Here is a 26,068-nt window from a genome sequence, read left to right on the forward strand (position 1 = left end):
ATATACTGTAACTGTGAAAAAGATGGTTATGTTGGTTTTTGTTTGTAGCCCAGTGAGCATAATACAAATGCGGTTATTGAAGCTGCTTTCAAGTGTTTGGAGGAGAACTATGGCACCAAGCAGGAAGATGTTATCTTATACAGTCAATCTGTGGTAAGTGGCCCCACTTTAGATCCAGCAACTTGTTTGCCTAGTGTACGAGTTGTTGTTTTGCATAGTCCTATACTCTCTGGTGTGAGAGTCATGTATTTTGTCAAAAAAACTTATTGGTTCGACATCTACAAGGTTATATCTTCCCCATAATGTGAAATTAAGATGCAAATTTCTTGCTTTCAATTGTGTTGAATTAATGTATTGTTGTTGCGTTGTCTCTTGCTGTAGAACATCGAAAAGTCCATCCTGCTAAATCAACTGTCCTCATTATTCATGTAAGTATCAGTATTTTTCTATTCGTAACTTTAGAAACTCTTATGTTGAAGATGAGGTATTAATACTATATCTGTGTTGGATGCTTCTTGCTTATTTTGACGTAACTCAATATTTCTCAAGTCTTCCTTGCCTATTTGTTATGAATGTGCTATGCTGTGTACTAGTTTTCATGAATTGCATGCTAGAGTCTAGTTTATACCCCCCATTTAAGTGTTTCTTTGCAACATAAATGATCTTGTGATGGTTTGTTGTCAAGGAACTGCAGATAAAGTGGTTAACCTTTCACACAGTGATCAGTTGTGAGAACTCTGCAAAGAGAAATACGAGCCATTGTGGATCAAAGGAGGGACCACTGAATACATCAAACATCTCAAGAAGTTTGTGGCAACAGTGGAGCGATCTCCATAGCACGGAACGAGCACGAGGAAGAGCATAGATATTTTTGATGCTCCGAGGAAGAGCAGCGACAGGAGGGAGAAGCCAAGGCGTAGTATGGACAAGCCCGGGAGATCAAATCACCAACCACAGAATGTTGATAGTTTTAGGATGTCGTTTGAGGGAGAAGCCAAGGCGCAGTTCATGTCCCAACAGTCCCATAACTCGAGTTATTCAGTTGTTCAGTCTCTAGTCATGATTATGAAGAATTATGAGTTTGACCTTTTTGAGATTCATTATTATCTATATTTTAAAGTTATGACAATATCGAACTTTATGTAATTTGAAAAATACTTATTAGTTTATCTATTATTATTTTTTGCTACAAAGAATTGTTGTTATTTATTTGTTGAGATGTTGGTTTGTAGTAAACAGGTTGTCGAAACTGGGCAAACAATAAAATAATTGATCCGTAATATAAATTTAAAGTTTGCAACGGAATAGCAACTGAAGTAAAATATAAATAAATAAAAAAAAAACTACAGTAGCGGAATATATCCGTTGCTAATCTCTTACTAATGAAATTCTGCTACTGATCCGCTAGTACTAGCAACGAATATATCTGTTGCTAAACTTGATTCATTTTCGTTTCTGTTTTGATTTCAACATTTAGTAGCGGATTTCGTCTGTTGGAAATCCGTTGCTAGGTCTTAGTAGCGGACTTTGTACGCTACAAGTGATTTGGCAGCGAGGTCTTTAGCGGCGGACAATATCCGCTACTAATCCGCTGCTAATCTGATTTAGCAACGGAATTTAGTCATTTAGCAGCGGAATTTTCCGTTGCTAAATCGCGAGATTTTTGTAGACGCTCCACAATCCAATAGCCGAGCCTTACACCACAGTCCATACCAGCCAGGTCCCACCGCCATCGCTGTGGAGTCAGCGTCAGCCGGTCTCGCCGCCGTACAGCAGTCACCACCCACGTTTCTCCGCATTGCACTCGCTGCTCGAGCATCTCCTCCGTTGCTGAGTCGTCGTCCAGATCTGGCAGCCCCGCCACAACAACTCTCTCAAATCCGTACTCCTTCCATGGCCGCGACCACCGCCAAGCGCAAAATGCCACCGCAACCACAAACATATTCCCTCAACGACATCGGTCAGATGTTGTTCGATATGAACATCCGATTCGCCAAGCAGGACGAGGAATTGTTGACACAAGAGCTTGAGTTGGAGGCCTTCGCACGACAACAAAATGTGTTCAACAAAAGAATTGAGGAAAACCTGGCCAAATTGGCTGCCATCTCTCCGACGCAAAAGGAGCCGCCTGACCCACCAGCAGCTGCAACCACGACACGGGGATGGCAAATTCCGCCATCGCTCACGCAGGCACCTCTTGGCGTTGCACCTGAGGTCTTACCACGCCTTCGCTTCGATCCCCCTCGCTTTGAGGGCGACAATGCCCGAGATTGGATTCACAAAATCCAAACCTACTACAATCATCAGTACATGCCGCTCCATGATCGTTTGTACCTGACGCAATACTTGTTTGATCATCCGGCATCAGAGTGGATGGCGTACTGGGAGGAAAACAATAAAGGCAAAGGTTGGGACGAATTTTTAGTAGCCCGATTCACATAATGAGTACATAGAACGTCTTCCAGCCCTACAGCAGCCCTGCTAAACCTTGGCTGGCGTGCAAGGAGCCTCCCCTCCACCAACATATACATCCCGTGATGACCGCCAGCACGTCCACAACACGATGTCGCCGGTGCAAGTGCAGGATATTATCAGCACGGAGCCGCCACCGCCGCTCATGGATCGAGAAAGTTTTGATGCAAATAGCAGGGACTCACCTCATGAAGCGGGAGTTTTTGTTCCTAATATTGTATTGGAGTCAGAAAATATTGTTGTGAAGGTTGAGATGTTATTTTCAATGGCCCGTTTGATTCTGTACAACCAACTGAGATCATTGCTATGGAGAAAAATAATGACGTCGATTCCAGCAACAACGGTGGATTGAAGTGTGTGCCACGAACTAAACGAGGGTTTTCCGGTGATGCAGCGGGTCTTCTTGATCCATACTACACTGTTGCTTTTGCTTCTAATTAGTATCAATTCTGTTCAATTATTGTTCGTGCACCTTGGTACTATTCAAGCAACAAATATGGGCACTTGGTTGAGGTTTTACTTGATGGCGTCGATAGCCGTGATACTCTTCAATTTAGTGGAGAAGAAGGAGTTCGCATATTTGATCCAGGAATATTTGAGTCGGATGATATTGATGTTATTATGAGCCCGAGAAGCCTTCATGCCATAATTTACTGTTCTCATTTAGGGCAGATGCTGATTGGAGCTTACAGAGGCTTCGGCAGCGGCTTGGTGATTTCCGTGGACATACTATTGCAATTCAGATTTTCCACCTTGAGGACAAGGTGTATTTCAACCGGGGGAGAGTTGATAGGGCAGAATCCAAATCACGCTCAAGATCGCGTCCAAATCTCTCTCAATATCCAAAGTATCTTTTAATAGTATTTGATTTGATTTTGCATATCTTTTGTAATCTTTTTAATATATTTTGCTTGCTTAGCAAGATAGGCTTTAGGATTTAGAATTCTATAAATTATAGAATTTCCTATCATTTTGATTCATTGAGAATTAAGAAATAAAATACTTCTTTTCTCATTCTTGTTCCAAAACCCTAGAACTTCAACTAGGTGTGTTTATCATATTTTCCGATCAATCTCTGTCGTACGCGTGCTCTTTTTGCATCGATAGAACCTCACGTTCTATCACCCAACCTCCATAATTTTTATTATTTGATAATATCTACAATATTTGAAAAGAACAATTAAGTGGAGACTATTTTTATTAATTTTATATGTAATCTTGATGAAGTTTAATCGAAATGGTGAAATCAAAAATATAAAATTAATTGATAGAGTAGACGTAATATTTTGGTCACACGTACATAATTAAGATTCATTAATTTTAATTTTTTTAAAAATTTTTGCGAGATATAAATATAATAACCTTATCAATCCAACCTTTTATATTGGATAAAAAAACTATCTTGAATATAATCTTGTAACCCCAAAAAAAAAAAAAAAAATCTAATATCTTGTTTACCAAACATCAATCCTTAATCCAATATTAGTTTAATCTTGGATAAGGCCCATCCTAACCTATCTCATACTATATCTATGATTATTTAGTGTCACCAACCGAACATGCACTAAGGAAACAAATTGATCAAGCTGAACAAGACCAGTTAAGCTAAATTAGAAACAAAACTGGAAACGAGTAAACTGATCAACCCGAGTCAAGGAGTCCTCTTGTGCAAGACGAGATACGCTCTGATAGTGCTCCCAGTTTGGCGTGTCGTCTCCAAGGATAAAACGACTTCGTCTTGTTCATTGCAAACCGCGGTTTATACAAACTCTGGCGAACTAGATGATGGAAAGGACAGAGCTTAACGGATAAGACAAATTAGAGAGAGAGCTAATGCTTTGTGAATGCAGATGTTCTATTTTGTATTGTTGTATGGAATGCATAAAATGTCTTCCTATTTATTGGGTCGGCCATCCTGCCCAGGCTCGGCTGACCAATGAAATGGAGCGGGTTTGGGCTTAGCTAAGAAGGTTAATTGGGCTCCAGTTGGGCATTTTTACAAACCTAGGATCGGCATGGGCCCAAGCCCACTCAAAGCACAGGCCCGACAACATCTCACTTATGTACTAGTTTTATACACTATATTCTTAATTCTTTCAGTATATTTATTTTTTTCGGCATGGATTTTAAAAAATGATAGGTGGGAAAAGATGATGAAATGTGCAACCCATTTTTATATACTCCCACCATCCCAAAATAGGAGTCACTCTTATTATGGGCACGAGTTTTAAAAAATGTAAAGTATAGTGGATTAAAAAAGTTAGTGGAATATGAGACCCACTTTTTTATATTGGTTTTATAATAAAATGTGAGTGAAGTGAGTTAGTGGAATGTGAGACATACTTAACATTTATGACAATAATGAAGTGTGACTCTTATTGTGAGACGGACCAAAATAGCAAAGTGTCACTCTTATTGTGGGACGGAGGGAGTATTAGTAATAGAATGTGAGTGAAATGAGTTAGTGGAAAGTGAGTTGTACCTACCATTTACAGTAAAAGTGAACCGAGATTCTTAATGATGAACATACTAAAATAATAAACCGGGAGTCCTAATGACGGACAGAGGGAGTACATCTTATATATGGTTCTCTTCTCGAATATGAGATAGTTAATACACTATTAATTAATACATTGGACTTCTCATACAAGGCATTATTTTTCACATATTGGGAATCGACTTAGTGAAAATAAATATACATCTATTTTCAGAGTAGAGCGACACTAAATCATTTAATTTCACAAAATTAAATGTTTCGTCGCTTTTACTCTTGATCAATACCCTTTGACGAAGCACGATTCCAAACATTTTAAATATCACATTCATATATTATTAGTACAACATATTTTCCTCACGCTCCATTCATACCATAATTCTATTTTCTACAAGACAATGGGCTATGGGCATGGGACTAAAAAAACTTTACATGAACAGAACTTGACAAATTGTGTGGCCATCATGTCGAGTGATCAAGCCGATTGGGCGTCGATGTTCATTGAATCAGAAATTTACTTAGGGTTTCTATTGTAGCAAAATAAGAAAAAGTAGAACAGGAATGCAATGTCACTGTGCATGAAGACATTCCTGCTTTTGCTTGTTGCTTTCGTTGTTGGAATCAAGTCTGCTGCTTCGCACACAATTGTAGAGACCCTTCCCGGCTACGACGGATCTCTGCCTTTCAAACTCGAAACAGGGTCTCTACATTTCTCAGTTCACTAGCTACACTCTGTTTTCTCTGTTTAATTGGAAAGAAATGATGTTGTTTTGTGGGTGTTGTGCATGCATGGTGACTGAGAATAGCAATCTAGGGTGCATGGGAAGAAGTCGAAGGATGCGTTGTAGCATATCAAGAAGAGTTCAAAAGTTAGTTAGGAAGACTAGCCGTTGTAGGCGGTTATCTTCATGGTTGTAACAGATTTTGTGAAGTCTCTTTCACTCGATCTCTTGTATAAGTAGTGTAGAGATTCGCTCTTTGTAGCGGTAGATTCAGTTGTAAAACTCTTCAAGAATCCTTCAATAAAAGTTTCTCTCTTCAAGATTCACATTAAATCATCTTCCACATTCAACTCTGTTTTCTTGTTCGATCATAATCATTCTTTATCTTCAACAATTGGCGTCGTCTGCACGTCTAGAGTCAGAAAAATTCACAGGAAAGAATGATTACGGTTTATGGAAGATGAAGATGAAGGCAGTCCTCGAGCGTGATAAGCCTATTACATTGACTGAAGTCCACTCGACTCTCATGGCAAAGGAGTTACAAAAAGGATCTAAGAAGCATCAAGATCCTTAGCCTGAATCCCTTAATATCAAGAAGTTTCACAAGAAAAAGTTTAAAAAGAAAGTGGAGGATTCAAAGGGTGAAGGATCTGGTATGAAGGAGACCCGTTCTTGTCATTGGTGCAAGAAACCGGGACACTTAAAGAAGGATTGCTATGGTTGAAATAAGAAACAAGCTTCTGAAAGTCAGCCCCACACCAATGTTATCAGCAGTGAAGGTGATGAGCCAGCTGAGGTGATGAATGTGATGGAGAGTGGGAAGAAAAGCTTATGGATCATGGACTCAGGCTGCTCTTTCCATATGTTCCCAAATAAAGGTTGGTTCCTTGATCTTGAGGAGTGCAATGGATCTGTGTTATTGGGCAACAACAATACTTGTGCTATCAGAGGAATTGGGAGCATTAAGCTGAGAATGTATGATGGCTTGGTTAGAATTCTATCTAATGTGAGATTTATTCCTGAGGTCGAGAGAAACCTTATTTCTCTAGGAACTGTGGAGAGAAAAGGATTTCTGTTTATTTCAGAAAAAGGAGAAATGAAGGTCTGTAAAGGGGATCAAGTAAAGATGGTAGCCAAGAGAATGGGTTGTCTATACTATCTACATGCAACAGCTATCTCAGGAGAATCTCATATGGCAGCCAAAAGTGATCTTAGAAGCTGGCATTATAAGCTGGGACATCCAGCTGAAGGTACCTTGAGAGCACTGGTCCATAAGAAACTCATCCATGTACCAGATGGTGAAATGATGGGGCCATGTGAGGATTGCTTGCTGGGAAAGGCCAAGAAACTATCATTCCCAAAAAAGGTAAGCACTCTTCAACCTCTCCACTGGACTATATAGACTCAGATTTGTGGGGACCTGCACCAATGAAGAGTTTAGGTGGAGGAAGGTACTATATGTCTATAATTGATGATTTTTCTAGGAAAGTGTGGGTTTATATCTTAAAAGAGAAGTCAGAGGCCTATAACAACTTCAAGAATTGGTGCAAGGAGATGGAGAATGTAAAGGGCAGATGCCCAAAGGTGCTCAGAACAGACAATGGTCTGAAATATCTGTCTAAAGTGTTTGATGGTTTTTGCCAGGAAAAGGACATTAGAAGGCACAAAATCGTTTCTGCCAACCCCCAACAAAACGGGGTGGCAGAACGGATGAATAGAACATTATTGGAAAGAGTCAGGTGCTTATTATCATCCTCTGGTGCAGGGAAGCAGTTCTGGGCAGAGGCTGTTTCTACTGCAGCTTTCTTGATCAACAAATGCCCATCTTCTAGTATAGGTGGCTCTATACCGGATGAGATGTGGTATGGCTCAAGTCCTGACTATTCAAGGCTGAGGCCTTTTGGGTGTAAGGCTTTTGCACATCAAAAGCAAGGCAAGCTTAGTGCAAGGGTAGTCCAGTGTATAATGTTGGGATATCAGAGAGGAGTAAAGGGTTACAGGCTATGGTGTGTAGAGCCTGGGAATCAGAAGGTGGTGGTGAGCAGAGATGTGGTCTTCATTGAGGATCAAATGCCTTTCCTGATCAAAAATCCTGCAGAGAGTTCTGGTGCTGAACCTCAGGCTGAAGCTGGTTTTGAGGTGGAGTCTGGGAGTTCTTCTGATCAGCAACATATTCAAACTGATGTTACAGATGGTGTATTGGAGGATTATGAGGAAGCATTAGTGCCTCCACAGGATCAGCAACCCTCTTCACAAGAATATCAGATTGGGAGAGATAGGCCAAGAAGAACAAACCTAAGGCCACTAGCAAGGTTCAGTGATTATGAGATGATGTTTTATGCTCTTCATATTGCTAAGCAGATAGAGCTATCTGAGCTAGGTTCTTACACAGAGGCTATTAATGGGTCTGAAAAGCTGGAATGGCTACAGGCCATGAAGGAAGAGATTCAATCTTTATTGAACAACAAGACTTGGATTCTGGTTGATAAAGCTGAGTTCAGGAAAATCATAGGCTGCAAATGGGTGTTCAAGAAAAAGATTGAGACCACAGAATCTCAAAATGGTAGATTCAAAGCTAGGCTTGTTGCTAAAGGCTTTAACCAGGAGGAGAGAGTAGATTTTAATGAAGTATATTCTCCTGTGGTCAAGCATAATTCTATCAGAGTGCTACTGGCTATAGCAGCTAAGAAAAACTGGGAGCTAAAGTAGATGGATGTGAAGACGGCCTTTTTTAAATGGAGATCTGGAAGAGTGTTTTTACATGGCTCAACCTCAGGGTTTTGTCAAACCTGGTGGATAGGAGAAGGTCTGCATGCTCAAAAAGAGCATTTATGGTTTAAAGCAAAGTAGCAGGCAATGGTATCTAAAGTTTGGTGAAAGTCTAGCAAGATTAGGGTTCTGCAGATCACTTTATGATAGTTGTGTATTTGTGGAAAGAGAGAAAGGTAGAGCAGCTACATACTTGTTGCTATATGTAGATGATATGCTCATCTCAGGGCCAGATGTTGAAGAGATCAGAAAGATTAAAGCTCAGTTCAAGTCAGACTTTGAGATGAAAGATCTTGGAGTTGCCAAAAGGATACTTGGTATGGATATTGTCAGAGATAGAAATAAAAGGAAGCTATGGCTATTCCAGACCGACTATATTCAGAGGACATTGAAGAAGTTTAAAGTCCAGAACACGAAAAGCACCTCAACTCAATTAGCAGTTCACTTCAAACTGCAGAAAGAGCAGATGCAGCTGATCCCATATTCTAATATTGTAGGGAGTCTTATGTACATGATGATCTGCACAAGGCCTGATATAGCCCATGCTAGCAGCACTACCAGCAGGTACATGGCAGAGTTTGGCAGACAACATTGGAATGCTTTGAAGTGGACCTTGAGGTATCTTAAAGGAGATGACAAGTTAGTTATTCTATTCACTGATCAAGGTGGAGCAAATGAGGCAGCTCTGGTTGGGTTATGTGATTCAGAGATGAGGTGGAGAGTGGCAAGGTCAAGTTGGTGAAGATTGACACTGCACACAACCCTGCGGATATGCTCACAAAACCCTTGAGCAAAGAGAGGTTTGATTACTGCCGTAGGCTAATAGTCTTGCTTACCATAGATTTTTGATTGTTGCTATGTATCAGACAAGGTGGAGATTGTTGTGTATGCATGGTGACTGAGAATAGCAATCGAGGGTGCATGGGAAGAACTCAAAGGATGCGCTGTAGCATATCAAGAAGAGTTCAAAAGTTAGTTAAGAAGACTAGCCGTTGTAGGCGGTTATCTTCATGGTTGTAACAGATTTTGTGAATTCTCTTTCACTCGATCTCTTGTATAAGTAGTGTAGAGATTTGTTGTTTGTAGCGGTAGATTCAGTTGGAAAACTCTTCAAGAATCCTTCAATAAAATTTCTCTCTTCAAGATTCACATTAGATCATCTTCCACATTCAACTCTGTTTTCTTGTTCGATCATAATCATTCTTTATCTTCAACAGTGGGATTCAGATATATTGGTGTTGGAGAGAATGATGAAACATGGCCTCAACACCGTTAATAGCTCACCACGTTGGCGTATCAACTCAGCCACCTTAGGTGGAGTCTATGCAGACGGCGGTGCCGCCACCAACAAGGGTGGGTCGCGGCCATAAAGTGCCTTGAAAGGCGATGTACCCAATGCTGCATGGTGGAAGCAGTTAAGCTCCAATTCTGCCCACGGCAAGAAGGTACCTCGTTTTGTTGTTATGTTGGACTCGATTAACTTATATATAAACGCCTGTTGGATACTCCCTCTGCATAAGTTATGTATTTGTATTTTAATTTTCTCTCTAGAATTTGATAAATAATACTGCATCCATCTATCGTTAAATGTTTTGTAGTAGTAGTATTGTCGATATAAGATGTATGCCATTTTAATTTTACTATATATGGATTATAAACATCCATTCCATTAACTTACTTCCCTCAAATTTTATAATAAAATTAAATATATAAATAGGATTTACATTAACATCAAACCCGCAAGAAACAAATCAAGCGGAAAAAAAACAAACTTTTTTCACTCATTTAAGTGAGACATGTATTCTTCAACGAATGGAGAAGTAATAATATTGATTACTTCCATCAAACCGTAAAAATGTGCTATTAACGGCGGATTGGTAGGCTTATCCACTTTTAAAAAATTCAATATGTAAAGCTAACTATAAATACTCTCAAAAATAGAATTGCTGAAACCTAATTATCCTAATTTATGATATGATTCCATAAAAAATATACTACATGTCAAGGGAATAAAAAATACTACAATACCTAATAAGGTCCCGACAAAACCATGTAATAATACTATGAATTATGTTTTTTTGTATGCTAGTAGTACCTGAAAAAAAATTACAATGATCCTTGAACACATGTTATTACTATATGAGAACCTTTTCCACTTTTGACGTTTCTTAGGACCAAAATATACACCTTGAGGGTATTTAGACTTTAGATACCTATATGATATTTAAGTTTTTTTACATATTTAATTCCAAAACACATAGTACTATTTTAAAGACACAAAAATTGAAATGTATTTGCATTTGGAAAGTTTTAAAAAATTAACAATTTAGGAAGCAAATGAAAGAGTTCCTAAATTAAGGACAAATTAATTTAATTTCTTATTTTTTAGGACGCTTTCATTTGCGTCCTCTAATTTTAGTTGGGACACCAACAACAAGAATGCATTTTGAAGCGTTGGTGGTATATTTATAAATACAAATTAGCGTCCTTAATTGTATTAAAAAATATTCTTAACATTTTTTTTTGTTGTAGTGTTTAAATTTATTTCTTTTCTTATAGTATTTCTTTGTCTTTAAAGTACATCAAACAAAACTCCGTATAACGATATAAGCATATTTCTTCTCTACTCAATCTAAATCTTTTCAAAAATATACCTTACCTTGGCACGTTGGAAGTGGATACACAAAATGAATGTGTCCTTGGAAGATGAGCGGAGGGGATGGACCGTTGATGGTCAAGTTGCAGGGCTAAAAAGGAAAGAGTGCATATTCTTGTCGGACGGAGGGAATATTAATTAAGTTGAGCTAGATTTTTGATACTCACACATATCTATAAAAATAAAGAGAGATACAAAAATAAAACATAATTGAAGCATTGTTAATGGAAAATAAGTCACATCATTCGTGAGAAGGAAGTTACTAAAAATAAAAATGACATATTTAATGGGAAAGACTAAAATAAAAATAGTCTTTATTTTTATGGAACGGAAGGAGTATTAAACATATGATGTTATTGGTGTACTTAGAGTATAGGTGTCAACACTGGTGGATTAGGGGCTGCCCCCTCCATGGCCGTCCGGAAATCCTAAATATCCGTTAGGGTCGAGCCGAAAATAGGAAAATCGTCCCCTCCATTGATAGAAAAATATAGATTTTCAATAAATGTTGTATTAAAGTTAGCAAGCAAGTGGTTGAGTTGTTTGTCTTATAATAATCGAGAAGTCTATGTATCCTGTCTCACTGAGCATTTTTCTTCACTTAACCTTTTTATTTTACTTTATCAATTCATATTGCTTTTTAAGTATCAAATCAAACCATAAAATAGTTATGAATCTTTAGTTTTATTAGTTTACATATATTATATTGTTATACTTACTACTATTTTTTAGTTAAATTTTTTTTCAATATTTGTTATTTAGTACTCCCTCCGTTTCGCCATAGTTGAGGCGAAACTTTTCGGCGCAGAGTTTTAGAAATGAATATTGAGTGTGTTAAATAAATAGATAAAAAAGTAAGAGAGAGGAAAATGTAGAGAGAATAAAGTATAAAGTGAATAAAGTAGAGAGAGTAAAGTAAAAAAGAGAAAAAATTTACCATATATAGAAATGACTCAACTATGAAGAAACTTTCCGAAATGGAAAAATGACTCAACTATGGCGAAACGGAGGGAGTACTATACAGTACTTATTTTATGTGATGTTTATTGCATCTTATTACTTGTATATCAAAATAAATATTTAAAATATTTATGGGAACTAAATGTTTACAATTTTACCTACATTGCTTTTGTATTTTTATATTTTAATTAATATATTATTTAATTTAATAATTAAAAAATTATATTATTATTTTTAATAATTAATTTCGCCCTCTCCATATTCGGATTCTGGATTCGCCATCGTATAGTGATTATGTGGTGTATTGGGCGGTATGGGGAACTTTCCATAAATGAAAATGAGATAATTTTATAGGACGGACGAAAAAAAAAAGTGTCCTTATTTTTATTATGGACGGAGGGTGTACAATAAAATATAGGAGTATGGAATATTAAAGATATTAGTCTATTTAAATATTCTCTATATTTATAATATAATATTAATTTGAATTTTTATTAGTTATTAACCTATGTAAAGAGTCGGGCATTTCATATTGGGTACCCGGAATGAGTATTTGGGTACCCGAAAATATATCCGGTCGTGTATAGGGTAGGTATTTTACATGATTTTTGGGTTTGGGTAATCCGTATCCAACCCCTAATAACGTAGATGTGTTGATAAAGCAGGTGTCATTTTGTTAAAAAACAGTTTTTTGTCAGTTATCTTGCTTCCTTTTTTCCACGAAAAATAATCTCAATTTTCCATTTTAAGACCAAAAATATTTTTATTGTACCGATTTTATGGTATATCGTACTGAAATGTTGCGAAGAGTGTTATTATGTGTAAAAATAATTGTGAGACTCATTCACACCTAACCTCATTAATAGATACGAATCTTTTAATTTATTGATTGTAGTTGTTGGGAGATATTTTATCAACGTATTGATGTATGGATGCTCAATAATAGTACTCAAAAAACACGAGTATAAAAGATATGAATGGTGTTTTGGACCACTATTGGATAAGGTAATATCATATGTTCATTTGAGCAGCAGCCAACACTATTTTGCTTGTGCCATTCTAATTAGACACGTTTGAACTACATTAGGAATGCAACGTGGCTTGCCATGAAGCCATTCTTTTTATGGTTGCAATGCATATATGCGGAGTCAGGGCATACTAGGGCTGACAATTTTTGACACGACACGATAACACGACATGAACCGGCACGAAATTAATGGGTTTGGGTCAGAGCTTATCGTGTTCGTGTCCTTATCGGGTCGACCCATTAAGGACACGAAAATTTCGTGTCGTGTTCGTGTCGGGTTCGTGTTATCCGTTAACAATGCGTGTTCGTGTCGTGTTCGTGTCGTGTTCGTGTCGTGTTCGTGTTATCCGTTAACACATAATATTTTAATATTATTATTCTTATTAACACATAATATTTTAATATTATTATTCTTATTATTTTCATTTTTCAATACTTATTTTCGTGTCATCAATGGGTTCGTGTCGTGTTCGTGTCGTGTTGACCCGAAACGGTTCGTGCCGTTAATGGGTTCGTGTCGTGTTCGTGTCGTGTTCGTGTCTGAGGGTAGCGGGTCGTGTTCGTGTTCGTGTTTGAGGTTTTCTTAACGGGTCGTGTTCGTGTTTGTTGTTATCGTGTTCGTGTCGTTATCATGTCGACACGATAACGACCCGACACGCACGATTTGCCACCCCTAGGGCATACAACACCAGAATACAAGCCTTGAGAGTGTTTGAAAATGATAAAAAGATGGTTCTCTTTCTTCCCACTCTAAAATCTTTCATAATTTTCCATTCTTGCTTGGATTTAAGCACTTGGAATTTCGTATTCTTGTTTCTGTATGTTACTAAAACTACTACTCCCTCCGTCAGTGCGGATCCAGAACCTTTAAGCTCGGGGTACGAATTCTACGACAAATTATTACGGAATATTAAAAATAATGGAGTATAAAAAAAAGTAACATAACAAAACTAATAGTTTGTATTTGTAAAAAAACACAAACAATATAAGAAAATAGCAAACTATTTAATTTTGAACTCTAAATAAGCATTTAAAATATAACTGAAATAAAAAAGATAACATAATCTTTGAAAGAAACTCAAATTCATAGTACATACTATTAAAATTATAATTTAAATAAAAATAAATAAAATACAATACATACCTAATCCTTGAAAAAGAAAATAGACTAACTGAATCTTCAAATTTTATATCACATCAAGAATATATTTCAGATTATACTTAGTAAAAATGCAATAAAAAAAACTATATAGAGATTAAATAAATTGCAATAGATCATTTATATATATTCAAGGCTAATTGAATTTTCAGTTTTATAGCACATTAAGAATATACTTCAAATTAGAGTGATAAACATTAAAAACTATCTACAGATAGAAGTAAAATCAAATAAGATCACTGAGACAAAATAAAATAAAATAATCGAACCTGACCATCACCCACAGGGAATTGGATATCCAATATCCAATTTTATGGGATTGGATATGAGATCGGGTAATGAAACTGGAAATAATTAGGGTATTGGGTAACCCATCGGGTATCGCGTATTACCCAAATACCCAATTCTATATTTAGACTAATTTTTAATACCTGATTGGTTTTTGACATTTGAATTATATAATTGATTGTTTCTGTATATGATTAGATATGTAATAACATTTACATATAGCATAACCAATTCCCATAAAGACAAAGATAATCGTTTATTTTAAAAGAAACGTGACCCATTTTTGTAGTTTTATACTCCCCCCATCCCAAAAAAATAACGACATTTGGGACGGCACAAGGATTAATGCATATTGGTAAGTAAGAGATATGGGGAGAAAGGTAGTTAAAATAATGTTAGTGGATAGTTGGACTCATATCATTGTTAGTGTTTAGTGGATCCTAGTGGTATAAAGTGAAAATAAATTGATGTATAAGAATAATAAGTTTGGGGAAACTTTCCTTCAATGAAAATGAGATAATTTTGTGGAACAGTATTGGATAATGGTAATATCACGAGCAGCAGCCGACACTATTTTACTTGAGCCATTCTAATTAGGCACGTTTGAACTAAATTAGGAATGCAATGTGGCTTGCCATGAAGCCATTCTTGCATTTCCTTGTTTTTCTTTTTGTCGGATTCAAGTCTGCTGATCCACAATCGATCGTCGAAAACCTCCCCGGCTACGACGGAACTCTGCCTTTCAAACTCGAAACAGGGTTTTTCCATTTCTCAATTCACTTGCTATACTCTGTTTTCTCTGTTTTACTCTGTTTAATTGATTTGGAAAGAATTGATGTTGTTTTGTGGGATTCAGATATATTGGGGTTGGAGAGAATGATGAAGTCCAGCTCTTTTACTACTTCGTCGAGTCCGAAAACGATCCAGCTAGAGACCCTTTGCTCATCTGGCTCAGCGGTGGCCCCGGTTGCTCTGCCCTTACCGGCTTCTTTTACGAAACTGGTCTCTTCTTTCTCTCTGTCAGTCACACACAAAGAAATGTTGTTTTGTGTTGGATCTAATTTATCCTATATTTTTTGAGCTTGGTGGCCTATTTGTTGGATTTGGTGGCAATTAGAATATTTAATGTTAAATTGTAGGTCCACTGGGCTTTGATTTTGAGAAGTTTGATGGAAGCTTACCTTCTCTTGTATTGAACCCATATTCATGGACTAAGGTTTGACACATAAATTTCCATTTTGAATTCATCCACATTGCATCATGATGATGATGGTGGTGGTGGTGTTGATGGTGTTAGGTTGCCAACATTATATTCCTAGATTACCCTGTTGGAGCTGGATTCTCATATTCCAAGTCTACAAGAGGCTACTCTTCATCTGACACTAGTTCAACCCAACATAATTACACATTTCTACGCAAGGTTGCTCTTGTTTGACATGTTTATTTTTTTTTTTGGCATTACTGAAGTTTACCTCTTTTTTTGCTGGTTTAAATGCAGTGGTTGTTAGCTCATCCCGAGTTTATCATGAATCGTCTCTATGTTAGTGGTGACTCCTATGGTGGCAAGATTGTTCCCATGCTCGCTCTAGAAATAGCAAAAGGTAGTTAGTTGCATCTGAAGACTTAAATATGCTTATGCTTATGCATAGGTTATAACCTTTTTGTCATTTCCTCATCATTGAAGTCAAAAATTTGCAGGCAATGAAGCTGGACTTGAGCCAATAATTTCTCTCAAAGTAATGGAAGTTGTTGATTTGTTTTCTTATCATTGGTTTCTAGGCCTAAGAAGATTAAACTATTTTTGTTGAATGGGAACAGGGCTACACTGTCGGAAATCCGGTGACTAATGAAGATGAGGATATTAATGAAAGGATACCTTATGCTCACAGACTGGCACTCATTTCAGACAAACAATTTGAGGTGTTTTCATTGTTATATTTGCGAATTTAAACTAGTGCTATAGATACGGAGTATATCTCAAGAGTTGTTAGGAGCATGATTATTTATATTACTGAAGTTTCTGCTCAAAGATGCTTTCATTTTGTTTCTTGAATAATGACTTCAGCGAGCAAGAATCAGCTGCAAAGGAGAGTATGTAAATCCAGACCCAAATAATGTCGAATGTTTATTTGCTCTTTATATTATTAATCAGGTATACATCATTAAAGATATTTTCCTTGCAAATGTCAATTGATTTTGATGTTTTAGACGACACTGATTGCTTTGCCTTTTAATCAAGTGCAGTGCACCAAGTTTGTCAATCATTATCAAATTCTGAACTTAATTTGCAAAGAAATCCAAACACTGCCAGAAGGTGGTTCTAGAATATTCCTACCGTCTCTAGTAGATGATCCAATCGGCTTCCTCTCCCTCTCCAGCCAAAATGAACCACCATGCCATGTATTCCTCCACTCTGCTTCTCACATTGCCTTCATGTTATCGTCGGCCTAACTCAAAGTTGTTGTCTTTTGCAGGAACACACATATCTGGCCTCCAACGTGTGGGCTAACGACGAAACTGTGAGAGAAGCTCTGCACATCAGAGAGGTACAAAACATGACCCAACTTTTTTAATTTGAGTATAACACATTATTAAGATGTTGTGCTTAAAAATTAATCAATCAATCAGGGGACGGTACCTGACTGGACGAGATGTAACAAGAGCTTGAGCTACGAATATGACATAAAAAGTGTTGTCGAGTATCATCAAAATCTGAGTGATAGAGGCTTCCAAGCCTTGGTGTATAGGTGAAATCAAATCTGATTCCCATTGTCTTAATACTTGCGTATATTTTTCGACATTGTTAGTGAAGCTATACGCCTCTTTGTTTCAGCGGTGATCATGACATAAGTGTACCTTATATTGCCACGTTGAAATGGATACGAAAACTGAATGTGTCCATGTATGATGAATGGAGGGCGTGGACCGTCGATGGTCAAGTTGCAGGGTGAATTTTTCTGTAGCAACTAATAATAGAAGTAAATATCTCATTGCTCAACATTGTGTTATGTGATTTGCAGATACACTGAGCTATACAAGAGTAAGATCAAGGAAGCGTACCTCATGTTTGCTACAGTCAAGGCAAGTTAAAGATGCAATAATATTTTTATATGTTTAATTTGAAATGAGGTAAAATATTAGTAACATATTTTTATGGTTGCAATGTATATAAGCAGGGAGGAGGGCATACAGCACCAGAATACAAGCCTAGGGAGTGTTTGGAAATGATGAGAAGATGGTTATCTCTCTTCCCACTCTAAAATCTCTCTCATCTTCATTTCTATAATAATTTTCCATTCTTGCTTGGATTGAAGCACTTGGAATTCCTTATTCCTGTTTCTGTATGTTTACTAGTATTTCGTTAGTCGAATCATTCCCCTTTCATTTCAAAAAACAACACATTGTACAATTATTTAGTTCAATGTTGCAAGGGCATGACATCGATCCAACGATCATCATCGAAACAAAAAATAATTAACAAATGTTTATGGATCTCACGGTTAACATTTATGGAAAGGCCACCATGTAACTTCTGTTGTCTACGTCAGGCGCCCTCTACAATTCACCATTTTTACTACTACTTCATTCAATCGGAAAACGCCTGTTGGATACTCCCTCTGTATAATTTAATCTCTACGTTAATTTGTGTTGATGTTAATTTCTATGTTACACGACTCTCAAATGTGGCGATTAACTTATATAAACGCCGGTTGGATACTCCCTCTGTATAAGTTGTGTATTTGTGTTTGAAATTTTTCCATCTAGAATTTGATAAATAATAATGCATCCATCCATCATTTAATGATTTATACTTTATAGTATTGTCGTTTATAAGATATCTATTATTATTAAATGTCTCGTTTCACTTACATTCCATTAACCTCTTTCCCTCAAATTTTATTATAAAATTAACTATAAAAGTAGGATTTAGGATACATCAATAGAAAGTATTTATAGGGCTGGTCAGGCAATGTATGCAATAAACAAATCAAGCAAGGAAAAATCCACTTTTTCACTCATTTAAATGAGACATGTATCCACGAAATTAGACGTTAGCATATTTTTTTGTATACTTGAAAGTGTTTTGAGTATAAGTGCAGAATATTCCAATTAACTTATATTAAATTGTCGGTTCAATTTAATTATAAAAGTAAATCGATAAGCCCATATCCAAAACCTTCCATAGATCAACGTTCTACTAAAAGCGAACTTAATATAAATGTAGAATGAAATGGAAAATAAATAACACAATTTATTTGCTAAAATTTTTGAAAATACTCGCCTCACAAGCCGAGGAGATTAATTCTCCCTTATTCCAAAAGGGATTTCCGCCTTTCTTATTTAAGACCCAAGATTCTAGCAAAGATCACCCCACACCGATGATGTCGATATTACCGCGAACTGTGAGAAAGATTTGTGGTCTAGCACTAAAGCATCAATGCGGAGGCTAGTTAGCCATCTTCAATTGAGAATTGGCTTAGTATTTTTCTTACTCCAGAAAAACATGTTTTAGGTTTCAATATTCTTAAAGCATGATTAATTCAAGTATTTAACACGATAATGGGATAATTACGCTAATAGGTTTTGTCTACTAATCACAATGATCCTGATTATTATGTGATTGTTATTTATGCTACCGCTCACGCTGGTCTAACACCGTATCGAGCTGCATTGCCTTGATTATTTTGGATTTAACAAATTCATGTATGTAATGATATTTGATTACTTAAGCATGTTCTTGTGTTTTTGTTATTTTTGTATATGCATGTTGAACTCGCTAGAACATTCAATCATAACTCAATTATTCGAACGCGACGATGCGCGATTCATCTACAGATTGACTTAATCGTGACTATGCGATCGGTAGGTTGTCGAATGAAGTTGGAAGCGCCGTCGACGGATTGGCGACGTTACCGGGCGAAAGAAGGGTTCGAGCGCTACACGGGCCAAACTGGTGAAAACCCTGCGCTGCACTGTGACAAATTGAATAACGCTACGAGTTTAATGGGAGCATATGAGCGATCCACCTACGACGACTGACGATGCCAGCATCGCCGGGCGACCGCCTACCTACGAACTCCTGGCTAAACGCGACGGGGAGAACTGGGCACGAGACGACGGACGCTGCTGGCGACGCGATCAAGCAGAAGCGCAGGAAATGTCTGACGTCGCCCGGCGATCGCGCTCGTTTGAACCTCCCAAGACTGAACGCCGACGATGCGATTGGGTGGCGAAGCCACCTGACCGCGAACCCTACCCTAGACACCGAACCCACTTGCGCGAGGCGCATCCGTTAGCCACACACCTCATGCGGCTGGCCGCCGTCGACGCGATCGACGCTGGCAGAGGAGACGCCGAGCTGCATGGCTTTCCACCATGGGAATGCTCGACGGCTGACGGGGCGTCATGCAAGGCAGGCATCGCGCGAATTAGGGAGTGGCGGAGGCTGTTTGGGCGCGCACCTAATGGCTGGCGGCCGGCGGCGACCTGCCGCCTCGGCGAGCGCTCCGTGAGGATATCTTCAAATCTTTGTCGTGTAGATTCGCACAACCTCGAACGCAAGATATTGACTAAGATTATTTTAATGATTATTTAATTAATTAATTAATAGAAATCATTAAAAATTAATATTATTTAATTTAAATAAAATATTTTGGGAAGATTTCCCTAGATTTTAGGAATATTTGGATTATTTACTATATCTATGAATATTTTATATTCTAGATGATATTGATAAGAATAATTTAATAGTTTCCTAAATATATTATATCTAGTTATATCTAGAATCTATAATAAGATAGATATATATAAGATTACATTAAATAATATAATTTAATATCTCTTCCTAATCTTGAACTTGGAAATTATATGAATTTAATTTTTCATGTCTATCAAGATTATAAATAATGTACCTTATTTTAGATATCTTATAAGATGGCCACATGAATAAGAATTAAATTCTAGATTATCAATTCCTAAACTAAGATATTAATGATTATGAAAGATCTAATTATCCAGCCAATTAAATACCAATCAATTTAATTAGTCTTAATCGCTTTAAGGCTAAAGGATAATTAATGAAAAACCATAACTCAAATATCTAAGCGATAATTACGAACTAAATGTCTATATACGGTCTCCATCATTGGATCAGCTAAATTTTTGTAGTCAGATGCCTTTCAATATTATTGCCATCTACGTAGTAGACAATAATCCACTAAAACAGTAAGTTCATATGGGCGGACTTCTCAAATAATAAATAGAATGAACTAGAAAGTGGTTCCTAATATTATCGCCACCTATAGAGTGGTGGACAATAATTCCCAAGGAACTACGAGTTTGCGTCTAATCAGAATTCTACAGAGCAATATTTTTGTTATCAACACACGAACATTGTTACGGGAGTGTGTTGTAGAAATAAAATTCCCGTAATGCTAAACTCCGATGGTCATGGCGAAGATTAGATATGTCAACGCTGAGGAAGCTATTGATATGTCTGTTGGTGGGATCGTAAATTGTCAAAATTTTAATGCGTATTAACCTCCAGAGGAGGATACAATTTATTAATTTTGGCCGTTGTAAGATTTTGAAAAGTTTTATATAGTTAATCTACTCAATTTCCTTACATAAGTTTAGCCACAAATAAGTAAAATCTTCCGCTTTGTAGTGCAATAAAATCCTCAAGATGTCTTTTAATCCTCTTTCTCGCCATTCCTCAAAGAAAACAAACTCGAGTGGCCAAAATTACATGTATCGGAAACAAAACTGATATCGTTCTCGACAACAAGAAGACAAGTTTGTGCTCACTACTCCACGCCCAACTGGTAAGCCGCAACCCAATGCCGCGCAAGCAATCGCGGTATTTAGCTACGTACCTGCGGACATGCGCAATGAGACGGCTAAGTGTGCTATATTTCGGGGTTTCTATGTCATCAAGAGATTTCGCTAATTTAAAGATCTCCGCCATGGAAACCGCCAAGATCATGACGAATCTCGCAAATCTGTACCTCGCGTAACGTAATCCAAGCCAAGTCTCAAGCGTGAGTATCATGACGAAGTCTAGCGAAGGAAGTGTTCGGGCCCGTGAGGCAACACGTCTCGAGGATTTATTGAGTCACCTCAACTGGGATTGAGGTTTTGGGAGGGACGATCGATCCCGAGTCCTGTGTTACTATAATCCTTCGTAGTCTTCCCCTAGCTTCCAAATAGCTCAAGCTCAATTTCGAGATTTAACAAGCTTGACTACACTTACAGAAAGCCGCGATCAACTTCGCCATGAGGATCTATGGTTCAAGCTAAGGTAGCTATGCCGGGAAGCCTGCGCCTAATTCCTGGTTTAAGCCTGTAAAAGGAAAGAAAGTGTTCCAACCCATGCTAAGTGTTTAAGAATGCTAAGGGAAAGAAGAAATGGGCGGGTGACAAAGCCTACTCTGGAAGTGCTTCAAATGTGAGAACTAAGGTCATCGTGGTGCCGTATCGCCCTAAAAAGGCAAGCATGTGCATGCACTATGCTCTAGTAGTCGAGTCATGTTCAAGCCGACATCTACCATACTGGTTATCGGAGCATCGAGCAAATCGATCATATATGTTTTGATCCCGATTTAACGCAGTGGACAAGACGGGCCACATGATCGTGAGATCGAAGTCTCACTGGGCGACGCTACTAAAGCTAAGTGTGGCCGCTGGCAAAGTAGGAGATGTTTATTTGCTTTTCTAGTGATAGATTTTTTATTTTGAAGAATGTTTTGTCGATACCTTCTTTTGTAGCTAAATTTTAATTTCGCTTTCTAAATCGCCTTTTGATGGATATTCGATTTCTTTTAACGACAATCGCGTTATTAAGAAAGATGGTTCTTATCCGTCGTGCAGTCACTGAAAACAATCTGCATAATAATCACTTCTACAATAATTTCTAATCAACGTAAAATCAAACTCAATGCTACATCGAAAATCTCTAAGAAAGAAACAATCCTCAACTTCTTCAATGAATGAAACGCACTTATGGCACCTTAGACTTGGTCATGCCAATGAAAGAAGGATTCATGCGATGGTTGATCAAGATCTTATCAAATTGCACGAACCGCTGCGCATATGAATTGTCTCAAAGGCAAGATGACTAAGAGGCCTTTTAGGTCAAAGGGGAATAGGGCCAAGGAAGTACTTGAGCTCATTCATATGATTCAATGTCAACCGAGGTATGCTAATATTTCGTCACCTTTACGATTTACTTCATTTCGAAAATCGATACATCTATTTGACAAGGCTACAAGTCTAAAACTTTTTGACAAGTTCAAGGAGTTTAAGTCTAAAGTAGAGACGCATCATGGTAAGAGTATCAACGCTCGCGATCCGATCGTGAGTGCGAATACCTAAGTGCCGAGTTGACTATTTATCAAGCATAAATTAATCCTAAACGATCAAGGGCCAGTAATACCCCAAAGAAATAATGGTTGCCGTTAGGGGCTGGGAATAGGACCTTATTGGAATATGGTCCGATCGATGATTTAAAGGCGCACTACCGTTTCGTTTTGGGTCATGCTTTGCTTTCAGCAAACTATCTCTTAGACAACTTACCTTCTAAATCGGGCCTCCTACTATCCCATATGAGTTGTGGAATGGGCGAAAGCCCAAATCGGAACATCTCGTAGGTACGGGGTGTCCGCCATGTATTGAAAGATCCAACTAAGCCGGAATCTAAGACTCCGAGGCTCATAAAGTGTTTACAGGATACCCCAGAGGAACGCAAAGTCTTATGTGGAATTTATACCGTAGATCGTAAAGTGATTGTGAGCACTCATGCCACATTCTTTGTGATAAGACTATGTAATGAATCATAAGCCTGGAAGAGCCAGATAGCTCTCAAGAGCTCACTCAAGTTACAACTTCCATTAACCAAGAACAATTACCTAGCTGTACCAACAATTCCGTAAATTTCAACTAATACCCGATACGTGTGTCGCGCTCGCAGTTGAGGCCCTGCGATTCGATAGATACATTGGTTTTGGGAGAGTTGCAATGGATCACTCCTGACAGCAAATGTACTTGATCCTCGAATTTTGCAAGAGGCGCATGTCGATCACTTTAACGGGCCGAAGACCATTCGAACTACAATCACCCAGACATGACGTCTACGCTCCGTCTGTCCAATCTCGGCGCTGCATCGCCATCAAGCAAGTGGATATACAAACGTAAACATTGAGCATTAATGAAAGCAGTCTTTACAAGACTATGACTGGGCAGGGTATACCCAAAAGGAAGGCATCGATTACGATGAGACCTTCTCCCCAAGGCCATGCTCAAATCGATCCCTATACTTTGTCTACAAATAGCTCATATGGATCGGAGGAAGGCATGTGGACGTCAAGACTCACAGCTTTAAACGGAGTCTTGAGGAGACCATTACATGCAACAACACGAAGGCTATGTGGTAAAGTATGCGGAACACATGTGGTTTGGAAGCTAAGCAGCTATTTATGGCCTCGCTACATCTGCATCACGAATCCAAGATTTCGATCAAACAAGCTCAAGCTGACTAAAACGCCCTCTTAAAACGGAAAGTTCTGCAAGGAGCAAGAAGGTTGAAAAAGGAAATGTCGTGTTCTTAGTTTTATATGTAGATGACATTCTTCTAATTGAAACAATAAAAATATGTTGTCATCAAGCACAACTCGTTGTCCACCTACTCGAGATGAAAGATATGGCGATATGACACATTCTCAGATTGCTCCTTAGGAACCGAGCAGTAATGTTGTGCTGCATCCCAAGAATCTACATCGATATTAAAGATTTTCAGACGCTTTAGCATGCAAGACGCCAAGAAAGGCTTTTACCCTTTAAGACGCATCCATTTATCTCTGCAAACTAGGACAAGGTTCCCATCGCATCTCGAGATAAGAGATGAGTAAGCAATACCATATGCCTCCAATGTGGGGCCTCTACGATGTTATGCTTACTGCACGATATCCGCTTTGTCAGCTGGGCATGATAGCAAGATATCAATCAAATCCCGGCCAAGGACATTGGGATCTGCCGTAAAGAACATACTCAAGTACCTTAATCGGACTAAGGACTATGTTCTAGTTTACAATGCAACCGAGCTCTGTCCTTTAGGATATACAGATTCAGATTTTCAAGCTGATGTAGATTCGAGGAAATCAACTTCCGGATATGTGTTTACCTTAGGAGGTGGAGCCGTAATTTGGAAGAGTGTAAAGCATGAAATGCATTGCGGACTCTACCATGGAAGCCGAATATGTGGCCGCTTCGGAGGCTGCAAAAGAGGCTGTATGGCTTAAGAACTTCCTTTTGGACTTAGGTGTGGTTGCGAATATGCCCAAGAGCATCACCATTTATTGTGATGGTGCTGTGGCAAATTCGAGGGAACCACGGGCTCATAAGGCGAGCAAGCACATAGAGATGAAGTATCATATCATTCGAGATATAGTGCAGAGAGGAGACATACAAGTGGTCAAGATTGAGTCAGAAAACAACCTGGCAGATCCTTTCACGAAGGCACTAGCGGTAAAGCCATATGAAAGCCATGTTGAAGGAATAGGAGTTCGACTAATTCAAGACCTCAATCCGCTTTCAGTATAAGTGGGAGAATTAGACGTTAGCACATTTTTTTTATACTCGAAAGTGTTTTGAGTATAAGTGGGAGATTGTTAGAGTTTGTATACTAGAAATCACGTTTCGAGTGATTGAATACTGTAAAACTCTTATTTTATTTTCCAATAAATAAAACAGATTATTTTTTTGTCATAATGTTGTTATGTTACATTTAATGGATGTTAATGCATGTTTAAATGTATAAGTTAACTTAACAAAGTCTAAGTCTTTGTTTTAGTAGACCGGTTGTGGGCGTCGTCCACTTTAAGGTAATACGGTCAGTTCTAAACAAAGAAAAAGATGAATTTCACAACCTAGATGGAATTTGACTATCCATCGAGAAAGGTTGCAATGTCAGTCCGCATATTTCTAAGCCTTACTGAAATAAGATGGCATTGGTGTGGTATAGCACTGAACGGATCTAACAGCAAGACTTGCCTTAGGCTATCTACTGAAATGCGAGGTCTTGATAAATATTTATTTCTTAATCAATGTAGGTTAGCATTGAGCATACGGTATTGATTATGCACTACTTTGACTTATCAAATGGTGCGGGTTTTTCGTAACCCAATTATCCTGATATATTGGGTAGTGGTGATCAATATCAAGCGGTGCTAGGATTGCTATTATATTGAATCGTGCGCGAGCTGAGTCTCGTTTGATAATGTCCTCAAGAGGAGCGCGAAACAAGGTTTTATTATTCGGAACCTAGCTAGTTGGAGTGTGATTACTCTATGAATAATAAATAAGCGTTTCATGCTAAGTCCACTCTTGGAATTAATAAGAAGTTAATTAATTAAGTCAATAGCAGACATTAGTTAATTAATGGACATTTTAATCTTAAGCACGGGAAATGAAAGTTAAACGGAAACCCGGATTACTTGTAATTTCGGATTTGGATGGGGAGAGTTCA

The 26,068-nt window shown here is 37.9% G+C and overlaps 1 protein-coding gene and 1 pseudogene across 1 annotated transcript; both read left to right on the plus strand.

Annotated features, from left to right (window-relative positions):
• Window positions 1-51: 51 nt before the first annotated feature.
• LOC125220608 lies at window positions 52-1,146 on the plus strand (annotated as a pseudogene).
• A 13,947-nt stretch (window positions 1,147-15,093) lies between these two features.
• On the plus strand, window positions 15,094-18,057 carry LOC125223661 (serine carboxypeptidase-like 7). Its single transcript, XM_048126908.1, has 14 exons — window positions 15,094-15,305; window positions 15,404-15,549; window positions 15,687-15,763; window positions 15,845-15,967; window positions 16,046-16,148; window positions 16,246-16,283; window positions 16,366-16,467; window positions 16,613-16,699; window positions 16,792-16,947; window positions 17,022-17,093; window positions 17,176-17,294; window positions 17,381-17,494; window positions 17,568-17,628; window positions 17,724-18,057. Exons 1-14 carry the CDS (start codon window positions 15,172-15,174, stop codon window positions 17,805-17,807), a joined length of 1,416 nt encoding a protein of 471 aa, XP_047982865.1. The 5' UTR covers window positions 15,094-15,171; the 3' UTR covers window positions 17,808-18,057.
• The last annotated feature ends 8,011 nt before the right edge of the window (window positions 18,058-26,068 follow it).

Source organism: Salvia hispanica, chromosome 4 (genome assembly GCF_023119035.1).
Source record: "Salvia hispanica cultivar TCC Black 2014 chromosome 4, UniMelb_Shisp_WGS_1.0, whole genome shotgun sequence".
NCBI classification, from domain to species: Eukaryota; Viridiplantae; Streptophyta; class Magnoliopsida; order Lamiales; family Lamiaceae; genus Salvia; species Salvia hispanica.

What these genes read in the sequence shown, in the direction of transcription:
- LOC125223661 (XM_048126908.1), top strand. Translation starts at nt 15,172, where the DNA reads ATGTGGCTTGCCATGAAGCCATTCTTGCATTTCCTTGTTTTTCTTTTT. An exon ending in TTCCAAGCCTTGGTGTATAG is followed by an intron (nt 17,295 to 17,380) that starts GTGAAATCAAAT and finishes TCTTTGTTTCAG; the next exon opens with CGGTGATCATGACATAAGTG. An exon ending in TCATGTTTGCTACAGTCAAG is followed by an intron (nt 17,629 to 17,723) that starts GCAAGTTAAAGA and finishes GTATATAAGCAG; the next exon opens with GGAGGAGGGCATACAGCACC.